The sequence below is a fragment of the Falco naumanni genome, chromosome 10, assembly GCF_017639655.2.
Source record: "Falco naumanni isolate bFalNau1 chromosome 10, bFalNau1.pat, whole genome shotgun sequence".
Taxonomy (NCBI): domain Eukaryota; kingdom Metazoa; phylum Chordata; class Aves; order Falconiformes; family Falconidae; genus Falco; species Falco naumanni.
Window position 1 is genome coordinate 10,212,860 of NC_054063.1, and position 17,711 is coordinate 10,230,570.

At 41.6% G+C, this 17,711-nt stretch overlaps 1 protein-coding gene across 13 annotated transcripts in view; it reads left to right on the top strand.

The window, feature by feature from the left end:
• Positions 1 to 11,249, top strand: part of TEAD1 (TEA domain transcription factor 1) — a 160,788-nt gene extending 149,539 nt beyond the window's left edge. For all 13 annotated transcript variants that reach the window (XM_040608009.1, XM_040608011.1, XM_040608010.1 and 10 more), the window contains 3 exons: positions 2,633 to 2,773; positions 4,244 to 4,396; positions 5,407 to 11,249. In XM_040608009.1, coding sequence (XP_040463943.1) covers positions 2,633 to 2,773; positions 4,244 to 4,396; positions 5,407 to 5,520 — 408 coding nt within the window. In that variant the 3' untranslated portion in view covers positions 5,521 to 11,249. The remainder of the gene's footprint in view (positions 1 to 2,632; positions 2,774 to 4,243; positions 4,397 to 5,406) is intronic.
• Positions 11,250 to 17,711: the final 6,462 nt, after the last annotated feature.

The following is a 17,711-nucleotide window of genomic DNA, read 5'->3' on the forward strand; positions in this document are numbered from 1 at the left end:
ACATCCTTTCTAAAATGTAGACACAAAAACTGGAATCAATACTGTAGTAAGGAGCCTGCTAAAACTGAGTGCTGGGGTAACACATCACCTGAGTCCTGCTCAGCGCTACAGCTAACAGCTCTCACAGCCGCAGCAGTGCCCATCACTAGCACAGCCTTTTGGGGTTTTCTTGGTAGTCTCATAACCTTTCTTTTGGGGAGGGGACCACCTGAATTTTAATTGTGGCCTGCTTTGGTCAGTTCAAGAAATATAATTTTGCTTTCGGGTGTATGTGATTAGGCAAACCTTTTACTATGTAAGCTTTAACAAAATAATTAGCAAGTATATTAGCAATATAATAATCTGACATTTGAGTGATAATTTCAAGTGTTCCTCATTCAGACGTCAGGGCCCCAGCCCGTATTTTTTGTGTACACAGGACTCCTGGTGTTTTCAGCAAGAGCTGGAAGAGCTGTGGGAGTGATCAACAGGGCGCCAGATGGCCACATGTGTTACTTTTCCAGGTTAAATGTCAGCATGTAAATACAACAATTTGATAGGTTTTTTTCAGCAGGCTTCAAAATCAGAAGGCAGCAAATAAAAAGTTGGGGGTTTTAACTCTATAAACAGTTGTTTAGAGTTGCAGCTTGAAATGTAAGGTCTATGCGATTGACTCTTGAAAACATGAAAGTGTGAGGAGAGTTTTAGTTATGATTTCTAAAATACTTTGCTCGTAACTGAAAGGAAAAAAAGAAAATGTTTTGACAGTCAAACTGTAGTTGTAGTAGCAGCAGGAACAAGCACTTTTTAAGAGGTTACTACTACTATTATTGTTACTGTTATTTACGACAATGGAATTGTTTTATCAGAAGTCCATATTCTTGGGAAATTCCGGTGAAGCAGCTGTAGCACGGCTGATGGCTGCTACAGTTTGCCATATTTCGCCATTTGTCATGTTTTGATTGCAAGCCAGCTGCGGTGGCAAATTGCGTATTTACTATTAGCTTGGAACAATTTCTTTTAGCTCACTGTGAACACACTGCTTTAGATGTACATTAAACATTAACTGCTGACTTCATGCAAAACACGTGCAAGAAACAAGGTGTAATAGCGATAGGATTTCTTTCTGTTATGCAAAATACGTGACTATAGGGCTGTTTGTGTTACTGTGTGTAAACCTCAGGAGACTTCTCCGCTGATTAATTTACCAAAGCCAACCCGAAGTAATCTTAGACCTGTGTCTTCTCCATACCACAGACTAGCTCAGTATGTGCTATTATCAGCATATTGCCTCAGAATGTTGTACCGCAAATAAGGACTGTAGACACCAAGTAGAATTAATGAGTTGTTGCCTAGTTAAAAATTAAATAGCAGTTACAAATGGCCTGAACTATAGCGAAGGCAGGATTATAAACGTTCCACGCTAACTAGTAAATAAAGGTACCTGTAAACTGGCTTTTTTTAAAAGTCTCAAGGTAGGCACAAAGGTATCTGTCAAAATTTTTGTGTTACATTTCTGTATCAGCACTAAAAGCAAGCAGAGCTAGACTTGCAAGTGCAACAGCTGCAAAAGTGCATTTCCCAGCTAAAATGCTCATCTCGGAGCAAGTTAAAAATTCAGGCGATTCTTAGACGTTACACTGCAGTAGCTGATCAGCTATTTCCACATAAAAAGAAAACCCTGCCCACTTTCTTCTTGGGCACCGAAGATGTCAGCAGAGCTAATGCCTGAATCAACAAATCCAGCTGTGGCTATCCCTAGACTCTGCCCATATCCATATTGGTGCTCTTTTAAGTTGAGGGCTTTTGAAAATGGATTCATGATGACAAAGAGCACAGTGGCAGAACAGCTTCGGTGCCGCGGCAGCCCTGGGGAGGCCGCATTCAGCATGTGACCTGTGCTGTTGCTTTGTAGACAAATTAATCCTGCTGTGCGCAGGACTTGGCTTGGGATATAAATAATTAAAGGTAGCACTGTTCCTCACTTGATCCTGCAAGTCTCAGTCTCTGTTGCTAGATATCAAAGGCAGCTGGATCGTGGTTCAGGCTGCAGAGAAACACTGAAAGAAATCACATACCGCCAGTAGGATTTTATTGGTGCGGCAGGCAGGGCTCCGCGCGCAGCCCAGGGGAGGCCGCTGAGTTGCATCATACAGCTCCTGAAGTCAAGTATTTTGCTGAACCAGGACCATACGGCTTGTCAGAATCTTGTTGGTGATCGATTCCTGTGTTGCTCAGCTGTTGCCCTGTCCCGTGAGGATTTTATTGCTGTAAGAAAGGAAAAGGAGAAAGTGAACTATGGTCCCTCGGGAGCAGGATTTGAGGCCACAGGGCAGGTTCCCTCCAGAGGAGTCAGCTCTGGAGCAAGGCTTCTCGCAGGTGCTCACTCCCCTTGCTCCAGGGACATCGTCAGCTATCTGCCAGACAAGAACGTCACCTGTAGCCCAGGGAAATACTGGGTTGTCTTCTGTTTTGTAAAGTTTGAAGGAATTGCCACTTCCCTAAGGTTTTTACTGCAACAATTAGGCAGGTACTTTCCTGACGGGCTTTTTCCACTGTCGCTGAAAAGAACGGTGAGCTAATTATAGCTTGTGCTACTGACATTGTCAAATGAAAAATAAAATCTTCAGCATCTATTACTTTTTCCCAACAGGCTGACTTAAACTGCAACATTCAAGATGATACAGGAGCATTTTATGGAGTCACTAGTCAGTACGAGAGCTCAGAAAACATGACAATCACCTGTTCCACCAAAGTCTGCTCATTTGGAAAGCAAGTAGTAGAAAAAGTAGAGGTGGGTGTTGTGATAGGATGTGTGGGATGATGCTCTGGTTCCCTTTCATGTTACTTAGGCTTTTCTCTCCCTCTCATCTTTACTTTGCTCTTGTCTGGCTTTTCCATCCTTCCTCTAAGCCTTCCTGAAAGAGTATTTTCCCTCCCAGCAGCGTTTGGGTCCATTTTAAATCACGGTGTGCATGGTGACACTACAGTTCCCTGCTCTTTGCAGACCCCCCGCTACCCCACCTGTGGCACCCTTTGGTGGGGGGCCTGCAGCTGACGCTGGTGCTGCCTCCTCCTCCATCACCTGGCAGAAAAGAGCTGAAGCAAAAAATGCTTTTGTTCCCATTTCCAACCACCTGGCCAGCCATGTAGCCTGTTTGGAACCACACTACAGTGCCAAGCTACTCTCTGTCATCTAGATTTTTAAACATTTTATAGCAATGGATGGTGTGCTACGCTTTATCTATCCCCATGCTTATTTTATCTTTACGCAAAGGCCAGCGTGCTTTCTCCAGTCACCAGCAGCTTTTGGATACAAAGTTGTGTACTGTTTTAACACACAAGGGCTGTGACTTATTTTTCACCTTTTCTTTTCAAAGCACAGGGTTGTATGGCATGCTCAGGTAGCTGGTTGGCCTTTTGTACAATGGTATGGCAGCTATTCAACTTGTCTTTGGTGTCCTAAGCCCTACACCCCCATCTTTTACCTGCAGTACAGTTTCTGTATGGGAATTTTAGCCTAGAGCTGCAGGCTGAGCCCTTTATGGATGTCCTGCTCACTGTTTGTGTTCTTCTTATACTAAATATGTTTTCTGTGCATAGTGACCATAAATTTTTTTTCCATAATTTCCATTTTTTCAAGCTGAGAGAAAGCTAAAAAAAAAACCCACAAGCCGCTGAGAAGCTCATCTGAGCAATTGGTAGCTGGGCAGCAGGAGTCCAAAGTCACAGCCTTACCCTCCTTCAGCCCCTCTGAGACCCTGCAATCTAAATCAGGCTGGGTTTCTTCCAGCTGCAGTCTTGCATCTTTCTGTAATTCATAAATTGCCTGTTAAATCATGCAATAATGTAGCTATGTTTATGTGTGTATTTATGCATAAACATACAAGCTTATTTTTGCTGTTTCCTTTGCAGACAGTTGCCCTGAAATGATGTACAATCATCTTACCACAAAGCTTTCAGCTTAAGTCACTTTTACTTGACTTGGACTTACCTTTATGTAATCCTCACTTGTTCAGTTTTTTTAATTCATAAGTTAGTGAACAAGTAATGATATTATAACTTAATAATTAAGGATCCTTGAATATTTAGCAAGGCACTGCATAGCTCAGGCAGGGAGTTAGCAAGTAGGCCTGCTTGTGTGTCTGAGAGCCACTTTCTCTTTTTTCTGTCTACACAAAGAAAGAAAAAAACCCCCAGATTTATTATTCACTTTTTTGCTATTTTTGAATTGTAAATGCTCTTTTTTTTTTTTTTTTATTAGACTGAATATGCAAGGTTTGAGAACGGCCGATTCGTGTACAGAATAAATCGCTCTCCAATGTGTGAATATATGATCAACTTCATACACAAGCTGAAGCATTTACCAGAGAAATACATGATGAACAGCGTGTTGGAAAATTTTACAATTTTATTGGTATGGACTCACTTTTTATTTTTCCATTTCTAAAATACTCTCAGGCTTTGTATGGCTTGCTTAACTTGCAATATTTAGAAGCAGTTTCAGAGTCCTTTAGTCATGTTGCTTACTAAATAAATCACCTCACTGACTTCAGAGTAATACTCTTGGAATTGTGCACTACAGGCGCTAAGGATGAAAAGGCTAAGCTGGCTGAGAACATGAACAAACGTCTTTGTTACTCTCCAGAAATTCAGCTTACTTCTCTCTTTTTTTCATACAAGTCTCTATTTGGTGTTTGTCGAGAGCCTGAGGCAGTAACTTTGAACCATCCCATTCATCTAATGTGTTCTTACTGAGATGTCAGTTATAATACTGCAGATGTCAGTGGTGTTAATTAGTTCTTGGGCCAGGAAAGCATGCTGTAATGGTGACGCCCCACAGGTGATATAAAGCATGAAGAATGGTGCACATGGTGGCCTTTAAGCCAGTTTCATCCAGTTGCCCAACTTGTTTTCACTGGGGCTTTGCGGTGACACCTCAGCCAAGCCTGTGGAGCCGTGCGCTGCTGCCGCCGTAGGATTCGGGCAGGCCCAAGGGGTGGTGGCGTGGGGAAGAGGCAGGGCCACCAGCACAGAGCCACGCGCTCCCTGCTCAGCTGCCGCTCGGCCAGCCAGCACAAGGTGACAGGGGCGCGCCGGTTTCTCTCTGCGGCAGCGGGCTCAGGCTGGGGAAGGCTGAGCCCGGACCACGCGATGGAGGCTCCTGGCCGAGCAGCCGCGGTGGGCAGCGGGCTGCATCCTGGTGCCCTCCGCGGGGAGCCTGCGCCCGCAGCTCAGCCCCAGAGCGCAGCGTGTGAGCGTGGTGGTCGCGGAGAGCATTTACATTGCCAACGAGAGGGCACGCAGACACGCATCCCAAATGGCCATTTCTAAAGGTTGTCCATATTAAGCCAGTTATTTCTTGCTTTGGCCCTGGTGTTTCCACGTTTGTAATGTATTGTTTAACTCTTCCTTCCCCTGAAACAGGTTGTAACAAACAGGGATACGCAAGAAACCCTGCTCTGCATGGCTTGTGTATTTGAAGTGTCGAACAGCGAACATGGAGCACAGCATCATATCTACAGGCTTGTAAAGGACTGAGCAGTTATTTATATATACACTTCATTTCACTTCTTTATCAAAACACAGACTGTAAACCTCAACACTAAGTGGCAGTGCCTCTGGCCCAACTTTCACCCGCATTTTTCTAAATCCTGTTTTAGTGAAGTCATTTTTAATGTGTTCATATATAATTGTAGCTGTGAAATTCTGGTACAGTTGTAAAAATTATTTCTAAAACTAAGTGTTCTTCAAATTTGTAAACCACAGTTCTTTGGGAAGACTGTATTTAAGAACCTAACGCCTCTGTCTGTGGAGGCCTATTTTTAATTCTGATAGAAAAATGTATGACAGAGCATTTGCCATGGGGAAAAACTGACAGCATTTATAAGAATTTATTTTGGGTTTTTTTCCAACATGAAATACTTGTTTTACAATGCAAGTGAAATTGAAATGAATCTTTAGCTATAACTGTAAATGAGTACACAAAGTTAATAATCTTTATAGAATTATCTTTGTAACTAATTAGGGTGGAAGATATGGACGAATGTAATTCACTAAATTATTTTTTAAAATGAAACGTTTTTCTGTTTGAAACCAAATGAAAAATATAGCCTTAAGAAATGCCTGATAGAAACAGACAGGTCCTAAAATTAGGCAAATTTTGTATTTTTTTCTCAACGCTAAAACTAATCTTCTAATCCATTAAACTTTCAAACAGGTATTGCAGAGAAAGAAAACATCATCCCTTATCCCTAACATATCTAGTGTATTTTAAAAGAGTATAAAGTTGTATTGTACTAATATGAAAATTTGATTATTTAATGAAAAAGATGGCTCATTTTGCAATAAGTAGGTAAATACTGAAGATTTAGACTTGCATTATATGTAGTCTTGTGTGTGCAGTTATATTTTATATGGACAACTATGTTTTCTAGTAAGTTGAGCGAAAAACTTGCAACTCTGAAATTAACAGATGAATGGAAACAACTGACATTGCGACAGCATCGAGTAATTCGTAAACTGAAAGCAAAACACTAATGTGGTTGAAAGAAGAACACGTACACACCTGAAAGGATCAGCAGCTTTAATATCTATGAGACGCTAGAAAATCAGAACCACCATCAGGCAAAGAAGATTGGAAAGTGGAGATATTTTTTTTCTCCTTTTCCTCTTTATCATGGTGCTCTTACACCTCTCCCAGTTGTCTCTCCAGTTCTGACTGGCAAAGACCTTATACGAAACAGACACGTACGTACCACGTGGGGTCTGATGTCGTTTTGCATCTGGATGTGGTAGTATATTCATCCTTCTAATATATTCAGGGACGACTCCAGGAAGTGAAGTACAGCTGGAGACATTTTAATGCCGTAAGGATTCGAACCATGGATGTGGGTGTGAGCGACTGAGGTACGCACATGTGAGAGAAATAGTCTCATTCCTCCTGGCTACACCAGAGAGTGTCGCTCAGTTTCTTTCCTTCTGCTGCACCCCAGCACTGCCCCTCAGTTGCCCGAGCAGCAGTTGTTTCAGCAATTGCTGGGCCAGCAGCGGGTTCTCATGCAAAACGCTTGTCTGAAAGGCTGAGGGCTGCCCGGCCAAGCACAAGCCACCTTAAGGATCAGCCACGAGGTATGAGCAGAGAGCGTTCTTGGGAAGGTCTTTGGCAGTCCTGAGTCAAAGTTAACAGTTAGCAGGTCCCTCCTCCCGGCCCTTGACCCGGAAGCGCCCATGCACAATTTAAGTCTAGAATTTACTCCCAGGCACAGCGCTCTAGTCTTCAAAAAAGCCAGTCTTATTTTTTTATATTCTGTATCTGCGTAACACTTTGTTAGAATTGCCCATTGTGGAGTTATCTAGAACAGAATTCGCCTAGGTGAGGTAGCGGGTCGCTGTACACCTGCGTCAGACCGCGGTCACACTTAACACTGGTGAGGACCCGGGTTAGGGGACAATACCAACATCACCCAGGTGAAGGGTGGCTGCTTAAACTCCTTAGTTTGCCTCTGATCTAACCCTAGTAGGCGGATAATTGCTGTGATGTCTAGCTGTTACCGGCTCGTGGATGTTAGGGCTGATGATCTTTTGGTTTATATTCCGTTGAACTGAAAAATATGTCCATGGTAAGGTCTCTTTTAACACTCATTTTTAACACTAACAATCACATCAGGAAAAGCACTGCATTGTAACAGCCTAATGGTAGCCCTTTGTTCTAAGCACTTGGTGTTACAAGTCAAAAACTACTTTTTTTGTTCTAAAGTTGTCTTTTATTTAGGGTTTGAATTGTGGTTTTGGTGATTTTTATTTTTTTTTTTAATAACAAGCAAACTCTTTGAGGCATATAAAGTATGTAAGTCAATTTGCAAGACCAGGTACAGGTTTTTTTAATAGAATCTGGCACACTACATATGCCATAACTATAGGGTATAAAAAGTCACAATGTTTATTGGTGTTCACATATGTAATATTAGGGAAACTACTTCCATCGTCTTTTCTTTACACTTCTGTAAATGAATCCATACCCTGTATATGTTAATTCTTAAAAGCCTTAATCCTTCAACTGTTCGGTGTGGGGTGTGTAGTCCAACAGGCTGCCTGTAAACTGTGAGCTCTTTTGTAAGCTGGAAGTACTTATCTTGTTACTGTTACTTTTTTGTAGGAACCTTTTAATTGAGAGCTGCCAAAGCATTACAATATGCAGTGCCTTAGCATTACATTAGAAGTACCTTTAGCCTCTTAACATAAATTTTATATATTGTTTTATTAATTGGTTCCATTTTTAAAAATACCTGTATTTTCTCCCACAGAACCCGTTTTTGACTGCTTGATCTAAACCAACCTTCCGTACAAGTCAGTCCCATGAGTGCGCAGTTAAATGCCTATACCAAAAGGAAAGGTTACAGATTCTTAGCTCTCCGTGAAAAGTGAATTGTATTACTAAATGCTGCCTTTTTAAATTTCATGACCAAATAATTAATTGTGACTCTTCTGCACTCTAGCATGAAAGTGCCTTTGGTTTGAAATTCCAGCTTAGAAAAGTGCTGCCATAATAATGACAATTTGTAGAGAGACCAAAAATATTTAGTTATCACCGTAATGCCTTTGGTTTATTGGAATAAGTTGAATCTACAGGCCTCCATTCACAAAAGAGCACCATTTATAGCAAAGTAATTTTGCTAATGATCAACCTGCTGAAGAATAATCTACTGTTTTGCCATTTCTGACAGCATTGCAAACCAGCAACTGATTAGTCTGTGATACAAAAATTAAAATTATTCACATTTATATTCTCTTCATCCAGTTGTGCATCTGCATAATGAGAGAACCATATACTGCAGAATTTCAGACAGTGGACAAATGTGACTTTATTGTTCTCCTCAATAATATTTTGGTATCTGCGAAGATTTTTTTATTTAGACAGAAGATTTTGTTTACAAAGTTGTGCGTGCTGAAAGTCAGATGCCTAAAACATGGGGAACAGAGAATAGCTAGGGTAAATGCAATTGTGTGTTATTAAGCATTGAAATGTTGAGTGTGAGGGTTGTGGATGAAGGTGCTGTTAGAGAAACTCTGGCCAGCACGATTCAAAACACAGGGTTGTTTTGTTTTGGTTTTCTCCCAGATGATTTCTTGGAAAAAATAAAAAAAGCTCCTCTTGATAATGCATCTGTATTTGATACCTTCTGTGAACGGGGGCCATACTGTACACGATAACTAAAATTGATGGGAAGAGGAGCAAGATTTTAAGAAAACAATGTTAGAACAAATATCAGCAAAACCAAAAGCTGTCAGAGGGATTATATAGTTGTGAATACAATTTTAACTTGATTTTTAAAGTATTTGATGAAAACTAAGATGAACTTTTTATATATAGAAATATTGTGACACTGTGTGGTAAATATTGTGATAATTCAAGTTCCCCGTCTCTAAAATATTATTTTTGTTATTCCTTTGAGGTCTAAATCTCACTTACCTCTCTAAGACAAGTAATCCTGTTGAACTCAATGAGACTGAGGTAGGGCAAAGACACTTTCGCCCCACAGGTAGAGCATATATTTTCAGTTATTACCAAACGTTTCAGCTGTACTAGTCAATATTTGTGATCAACTACACTTCTGTCTCATTAAAATAAGCATAATGGTACCATCCGGGGCTGTTAAAAATTACTGCTAACAAATGTAGTTGTACTTACTTGAATTCCAAAATGATTTTATTTAGGTACTGCACCACTATTTTGAAGGAATTGCAGATAACATGCCTGTTTCTCACTTTCCCTTTCTACCGCAGCTACAGCTTGTTAAGTTTGGCAGTAGCTTCTTCCGTTAAAACCTCCACGGTATAGGCTATTTGAAATAATGAAGGGTGTACATTAATGTTGAATGTAAGTAACTGGCCAGTTCAAGGCAGATACAACATTTGATGTACTAATCCATAGCTATTTATTTTTCCACTGCAAGTCCTAGGGCACACTTGCTTTCCCAAGCAGTTGCCCTTACACTCTTCCTGGATTACTCAATCAGTCATACTGAGAAACCTTTCGACTACCCTTTACTTGACCCGTACGGATACATGTGCCCGCTCACACAGCAGATGTGTATAATAGGGTCCGGGTTTGTACTTTTCTCAGGATGATCTCTTTTTCCCCCTCTTATCTTTCATAATGAGATCTTTAGCCCCCTAAAAAACACTGAGGCTGGATAAGTCAAAGTACAAGAAATACTTTGGACATCTTCACCTTTTAACTTTTCAGGTCATTCTTGCTGAGATCATGTAATTAGTTTTAGTGTGTAAATTAAATCTTAAATGCACTCAGTTGACTAAAAGGAGATGGATCCCTGTTACCTCCTTACAGAATATGTGTTTTTGTTTTCGTTTTGTTTTGTTTTATGGGCCTCTGATTCAGGCTCATGACTGCAGACAAAAAATACAATATGTGCCTGAAAAAAAAAAAAAAAAAAAAAAGACAAAAGAATTTTATAACATTGAAAACCTGAATAGCCTTTAATTCTTCAGTACATTTTATGTAAAACAGGTTGGGTTTTTGTTTTGTTTTGGGGTTTTTTTGCCATGTGCATTTGTTCACATTTGTAAATGACTTAATGGAATTCTCACTTTATGTTTATTTGTGTAATGTGTATAAAATGGGTTTGTGACTTAAGCATATTCATATATGGTCAGTGGTTACTTTAATATTGTACTGCTGCTGGTAACTTTTGATGTAGAACTTGCCTTTTGATGATAAAGTACCTCTAGGTTAGACATGAGGGAAGGCTCTTTGAAAAAAAGTGAATGTTCTCCAATGTTTTCTTAACATATTTGCAGAAGCTTTCAAAAGGAGTTTCAGTCAAACCTCTTGGCAGTACAGTATTCTTGTATTTGTTATTGTCTGTGTGTAGGTACTGGTACCTTTTTTTGTTTAAAATGTTTTAAGTGTTGGCTTTAAAGTGAATTTATCTTTAGTATGATAGTAATATGAAAATTATAGGTTTTGTGTGCAGAGAATTTTTTTATAAAGTGCTTTGTAAAAAAAAAAAAAACGTATTCTAGCTTTCGCGGTACATATGTGTGATAACTTTAATATCCATGACAGTTAAGTGCAATTATTTCATCACTCTAAAAATGCTATTTTTGTGTCGGTTACTGCAGGTGTTTTCATGTCTTTGCAAAGTGACACATTTTGATGCCTTCTTGATAAAGTGGTAGAATTTTTGTAGCTTTCTAGAAACTTTGTATTCATACAGTATCGATTGAAAATAAAGAAACTGAAAGTGTTTTGTGCATTTATCTTAATCTCTTCCATCAATCTCTTTTTAATGTTGGGTGCAACTTTCAAAAGCATTTTCCAAAGTAGCACAAGGCTGGCCTTGCAGCAATACCCTGCACCTACCTGAAGGTGCAGTGGACATCTGGCAGGACGTAGAAAACCTCTAGGGCTGGCACACCTGGAAACCACGTTCAACAGCGAGTCCATATGCACTATCACCGAGAAAGATGCCTACCTCTAGTTTGTGTGTCTTCCTAAAGAAACAGTGGTGGATTTTTTTTGAAACATCATGTAAACCATACTGTTTTAATGGGAAAAGCCACCCATCCCCCTTTATTCCAGAAGCATGAATGACCTAATCAAAATTGTACTTAATAAATGGCATCATATACATCATTGACTTGGCAACTAGAACTGACTGAGGAACACGTTAGTTGTCTGAGGCTGAGGTGTTTCTTCCAGAAGGAAACTGAGCTCTGCGGGAACGGAGGTCCTAAGAAACATTTTTCAAGAGATTTCTTGTTTTTCTTAAACCACTTGCCCCTCAGCTAGCAGCTGTACCTAGTATGATGAGAGGACGAAACAGGATCAGCTTGCCTGCCGCATTCATTAAGCGAAACCACCTAGCCAGGGACGGGGAAAAGAAAGTAAAGAAAAAGAGAATAAGAGCGATATCCTGGATCAACTGAAATCAATGGAAACATGACCAGGACTTGGCAGAGGGAAAAAAAAAGGTACATCTGGCTCATCTTCTGCTTCAAAAGGGGAGCAGTGGCTTTTGAATAAACCACATGGCCCTCTCACACCCCCCAATTCTCCTTTTGGGTGGCAGATGTTCCACTGCCATTTTTAAAATGCCAGCAGAGCACCCCCCATGTGGAAGATGAATGGGTTGAGAACAAGGCACAGATATGGTCTGTTTTGACCGTTTTCTTTTCTTTGTTCCCCATTAAGTATACAGCTCTGGCCCTTTGAAGTGGGTTAGCTGTTTCAGAAGCAACCTGCTTCTTAATTAAGGTTCTGCTTCTTGATTAATTCAGGTTAAAAACCATAAAATTTCCACCTTTGGGGAAAAACGTCACACCGCATTTCAGGTTGGGAGTCCCCATGTAACATCACACCATTAGTTTATTAACGAGCTGCCTTCAGCAGAAGCAACAGCCTCTCCCTGACTAAGCACACTGGTTTACACGAACACAGCAGCACGGGCAGGGAACAAAGAAGACAGACCAGTTACTCCGTGCCATTTTGTGTGAAGCGTGGAATGATGAGCTCTACGTGATCCATGGATTTTTCTGTGAACTTTTTTTCCAAAAAAAAAAATACTGGTTTGAAGATACAGCCTATCTGACACAAATGCAGAAGACGTGTAATGCTCACAAACCCAAGAGTAAAAGGAGGGTTCGGAGCTAAGCAGTGTGTTAGCAGATGCCTATAGTTTGACACGCAGCTGTAGCTGTTCATCCCAACCCTGACCTTTTGCAGCCTTACTATTGTTATCTGGGGCCCTTTCCGCAGAAACAGCTGAACAATCTGTTATGCCAAACAGCAGTAGCTTAGCAATGTTCATGAACAGTTACCTACCTTGTAGAGAGGTGTGACACTTAAGTGGTTAATGGCTGTAAATTGTTACATGATTGCTGCAGTTTTGTGAGAGCTAGAGCTGTGCTGGAGACACTAGAAACTTGGTAAAGGTAGAGGGGCTGTACTAGGAGTGGAGGAGAGAAGAAATTGTAGAAACCTGGAATGCAAGTGACTGAAAAAAATGAGCAGCAGGGTGTTGCTTTTCAAAGAAAATGAAAAGCTGATGACAGGAGAAAATAGGAAGAAAGGAGGAAAAGGATCATTTGAAGACCAACAACAACATCCACCAGTAGAAGGAGGGAGAAGTAAAATAAGAAAAAGGCTACAACAAAACAAACATTCAGCTTTCAAGTCAGTGAAAAAAATGGTTTGGTGTTGGGGTATTTTTCCTGCTGCATTGTTTCTTATAACCCTTTCCAGTTTGGGGACATACCCTCTCTAAGCTTAAGGAAAGGGCTGCTGTAGACCTCTGTTCTTGTGTGCCTCACTGTGCAGTATCAATAAAGCCCAAAAGATCTCAGCAGAAAGGCACCCTGTAGCCTCCTTGATAGGTGAAGAGCTGTCAGCTTGGTTTTGTTGGAAAATTGCTGGGGGGGGGAGGGGTACAGGGAGAGCCAGGAGAGTACCTGAAAGTCAGCTGAGCAAAAACACTTGACTGCAAGTGACTGGTCTCAATTTACTCAGCACTGGTGATTTCTCAAGCCACTTTCCTTCCATAGATGTGTGGGTTAGGGTGCATGTGCAGAGTCAGAGTCCATTATGGGTTTAGACTGATGAATTTTAAAATTGTTTCTTTCCATGCCCCTCACTCTGTCCTAGAGGTGAGAGCATGAACAGGTAACCTCGATGTTATTAAATAGGAGCAGAATGCCAAGAAAAAAAAAAAGCTTGTTGTGAGTATGCTTCAAACATCTTTATCAGCTGTGCGAGATGTCCACAGACAGGGAGCAGTCTCAGAGCCTTTGGCGTTATAGCTTTTCTCTAACTCCAGTAAATTCAATGTCCCACTAAGGATGCTGGTTGGGGCCATCAGAGCAAATGGTGCAGTGCAGAGCCGTGATTAATATGTACATGTCCCTTTTCGTTCCTCTTATTTATACAGCTCGAAGAGGGGATTCGTTCAGTACCCTCACTTACCTTGCAATGCACCATAATGCTTTGCTTTCTGGACCTCCAGCAAAGACAGAATATGGCAGCAGCTTCCAGACTTACTCTGTCTGAACAGAGCACTGAGCTGTATGTGCAGCTGCCTTTGCAAGTGGATTAACAAACTACAGACTGATTATTCTTTTTCTCCTGCCCCAAGCATGTAAAGTTATTAGCTATATTTAAAGACACTTCTCAATTATTATTTTTTTTTGTTGGCAGAGCCCAAAGAATAAGGTTTTTTTCCAGACTTTTAAACATTCCTTTCTGCTAAGATCGTATGTTCTCTATAGTGTTATCAGAGAATTTACTTTTTTCCAAGATACTTGTCTTTTCTTATCCTTTCACCTGTGATGCTGAACTTCCTAGTGAGCATTATACTTGGCAAAAAGTACAAGATCAGCATGCAGGTTATAACCGTTCCCTTCAGTACGCTATGAGAACACTTCCTTTTTGATGCAGCTCTGCATTAATGGAAGGGGATAGAGGGGGAATACTTGTGTCTTCGTGTTGTTTGGCTTTTCTATTAGTTTTAAACTGAACCTACATATGACAAACTCAGACAGCAAAGTACTAGATTTAACCACATTGCACACATATTACACCATTCCACAGCACAGACAGTTTGATGGCTTCATTATAAAATATACTTATTGGTTTTACTATGACTATATTGTATTTTCAGTAGGATTTAATGTAAGCTTTATCATCAGAACACCACGATGGGCAGGAACTCGATGGAGCAGTTCACCTCCAGAGTTTACGGCAATAATGTGGGAGACAGAACACTAGTCTCAGCAGGGTTCACGCTCCCCTATCTCCTCCAATGATCTCCTGTTCTGAGGGAGGTGGTGGTGAGTAATGTTTGGGAGGTGCCCCAAGACTCTACAGCGATAGGCTCTGGATAAGGCAAAGGAGCAGGTAGATGTGGCGCAGTAACAAGCAAACTCCAAAACTTTTGGCTTTCCTGCCCACTTTCACACGTGTCTCAGCCAACAAAAGGACACAATGCCATGTGGGCAGTGAACTAACATGTGAACGGGGGGGTCTCGAGATCTGACACACACACCCCCACTCCCCATTTTTTCAGAGTTTTTCTCTAACTGCTCCCTTCTCTGAAAGGCGATTACTTGAGAGGCTCACAAATCCTCTTCACTCTGGGTAAGGCACCGCAGGGCATGCAGAGCACTCAGACACAACTATGGCATCAGCTTAGCATTTTTTTCCATGCAAATAAAACATCTTCCCATTTAGAACATTAGTGCTGGAAGCTGTACAAAGGTAACAGCCACTCTGAGAGAGCATGTCTAAGGGCTCAAGAGCCACCGAGAGGAGACAGACAGGGCAGCCACGGGCAGGCAGGCAGGCTGGCGCTCTCCATGTGCCCTGCTCTAGGCCAGCGTGGTTTCTGAGCTCAGGAGGAGGTGGGAAGAGAATTGTCCACCCCTGCAAACTGTAGCACTAAGAGAATAGGTACAAGCACAGTTGAGAAAGTTAGCTTGAAGGTTCCTGAATACTAACAGAAAGGAAGCATTAGCCGTGGGGATTAGCCATGATTAGAAGATGAAGCAGGAGATAGGGTAAAGGCTGTTTCAGAGAACTGCAGAGGAGAAGACTTCTCCACTACCTCTGGTGAGACACTTAAAAGAACAGAGACAAAAGTCGGTGGTAATCAACTGGAGGCAGCTGGGAAAGTATTAGAGAAAGAGAAATGAACCCAGAGGACCAGCCTCAGGAAAGTATACGGGGTGCTTATTAATATGAATTAGTATGAATATGGCCAGTAACCTGTCAGGGAACCACTGGGTGGTGGAAGGGGAGAAGAACATCAGGCAGTCCCTGAAGCACTGCAAGAACGGGTGCAGAGCTCAGTGTGCTCAGGTGGCTGGATAGCTGCGAGTGACTGCTGTCAGCGTCAGAAGGTACCGCGCAAATGAGACTTTCTTAGGTGTGCCTGTGAGAAGCATGGGAAAGCTGTGGACGCAGCAGTAGACAGATTTACAGATAGGAAAGATCTGGGAGGGGGTGGAGAGTTCAAGATCAGGGCTGCCCACAGGATTCTTGTGATGGAGGCAGATGGGAGGTCGAGGGGAACAAGGAGATAAAAGCCATGGAGATAGAGCCGCACAGTGTGGACCTGTGAAGCGGTCTGTCAGCTCCAGCAACCAGCTCTTCCTTACTAGAAGAGTGTGTGGTGGTAGGAGGCAGCATGGTGTGCTTGTATCTGAGAAACAGGGGGAACAGGGAAGTGATGAGACTAACTGCTCTCCAAATACATACTCATGGCTGAAAAAGTACCACGTCATCTGGAGCTTGTTTTCAGCTGCCTGTTGACAAGACAGGCAAGTATTTATACGCAAGAGATGGTCACGATTACAGAGGAGATCTACGGATGCTGATACCTGCACAAAATAATTTAGAAATTCGTGCAGTGTGGATGGTTTGTTACCCTCATACTCACCAAGCAACAGGCATATAACCATGTAATGGGGGATTCCGGTTTCTTTAATGAACAGTAAAAGAGGAATTCTGTATAATATTTAATCTTTCTGTTCAAAGGTTAAACTCAAAGACGCTGTTCAGCCATTAGAAAAGTACCTGATGAGCAGCTGGGGCTCTGGGCTCAGAGCATGCGCTGGTCAGCTCTGCTGCAAACTAGGAAGTGGCCTCGATGCTGAGAATGTGCACAGCCCCCCATTACATAGAAATGCCAGGCATACAGAGAGACAGTGTTAAGAAGCAAAAAAGCAGAAACTTCTCTGCCAGCAAGTGAACAAAATAGCTTGAAAGTCTGACCAAGATACAACCCGAAACATCTTTAAAAGAAATAGTCATTCTTACTCCCTTTCATTTCAAGAGCTTATCTATCCCTACAATAACTGGATTTAAAGCTCCATATGACAACGAAGTTGGGTTTTGTGCTTATACGAATTACCACTTTGTGATCTAACATCTGACAAAGTGCCTCAGCCAGGAGCCCAGGAGGCTCATGCACTTTCCAAATTTTCTCCTCAGGCTCTCCACCAAAGCGACCCAGATCTTTGGGGATGCCTAAGACAAGGATATGGCCCTAAGACAACAGCCAGATCTTGAAGGATTCTGGTGCTTGGTGCTGTAACACGCTTTAAGGTGGAGCATGGGGTGGCAGTGAGTCTCATCAGGCTTTGCTGCAGTCATTTCATGACTGCAGCATGTCTCAATCTGTTTACCTGCAAGTACTAGACATAACCAGGTTAGATAAGACCATTACCACGGTATGTAACCTTTGGACTTTGGCTCGAGGCTTCTACTTTCCCTTCTGGAGAGAGCACGTTGTATTTCACTGTCTATTTTATGTCTTTCTCCTTTATTACAGTTGCGCTCAGTACTCTACACAGATTGATTTTCCTGGAGGCACAAACAAGCAGATAGAATCTAGAGGATGTTTAAATAAAGGGAATCATTGTAAATGGTCTTTGAATTATACATATATATTAAGACAAATAAGAAAGAGACATATAGGACATATAGGTGGTAGTACTAACAAATCTGTCCAGTGTGCTCTGGTTATGTGTACATTCACTGCTAGAATATCCTGGAAAGCAATAGGCTTTTCTGTTCTTCATCTTTCTGGACACACTTGTGATCCCAGCTGGGACACAGGAAATTTTCCACGCTCTCAGGTGAGTGAAGGATGGATCCCTAGATAATATACTGTGCCTAATAGGAAGAGTTTACCCTAAAAGAATACCTAAAAGGC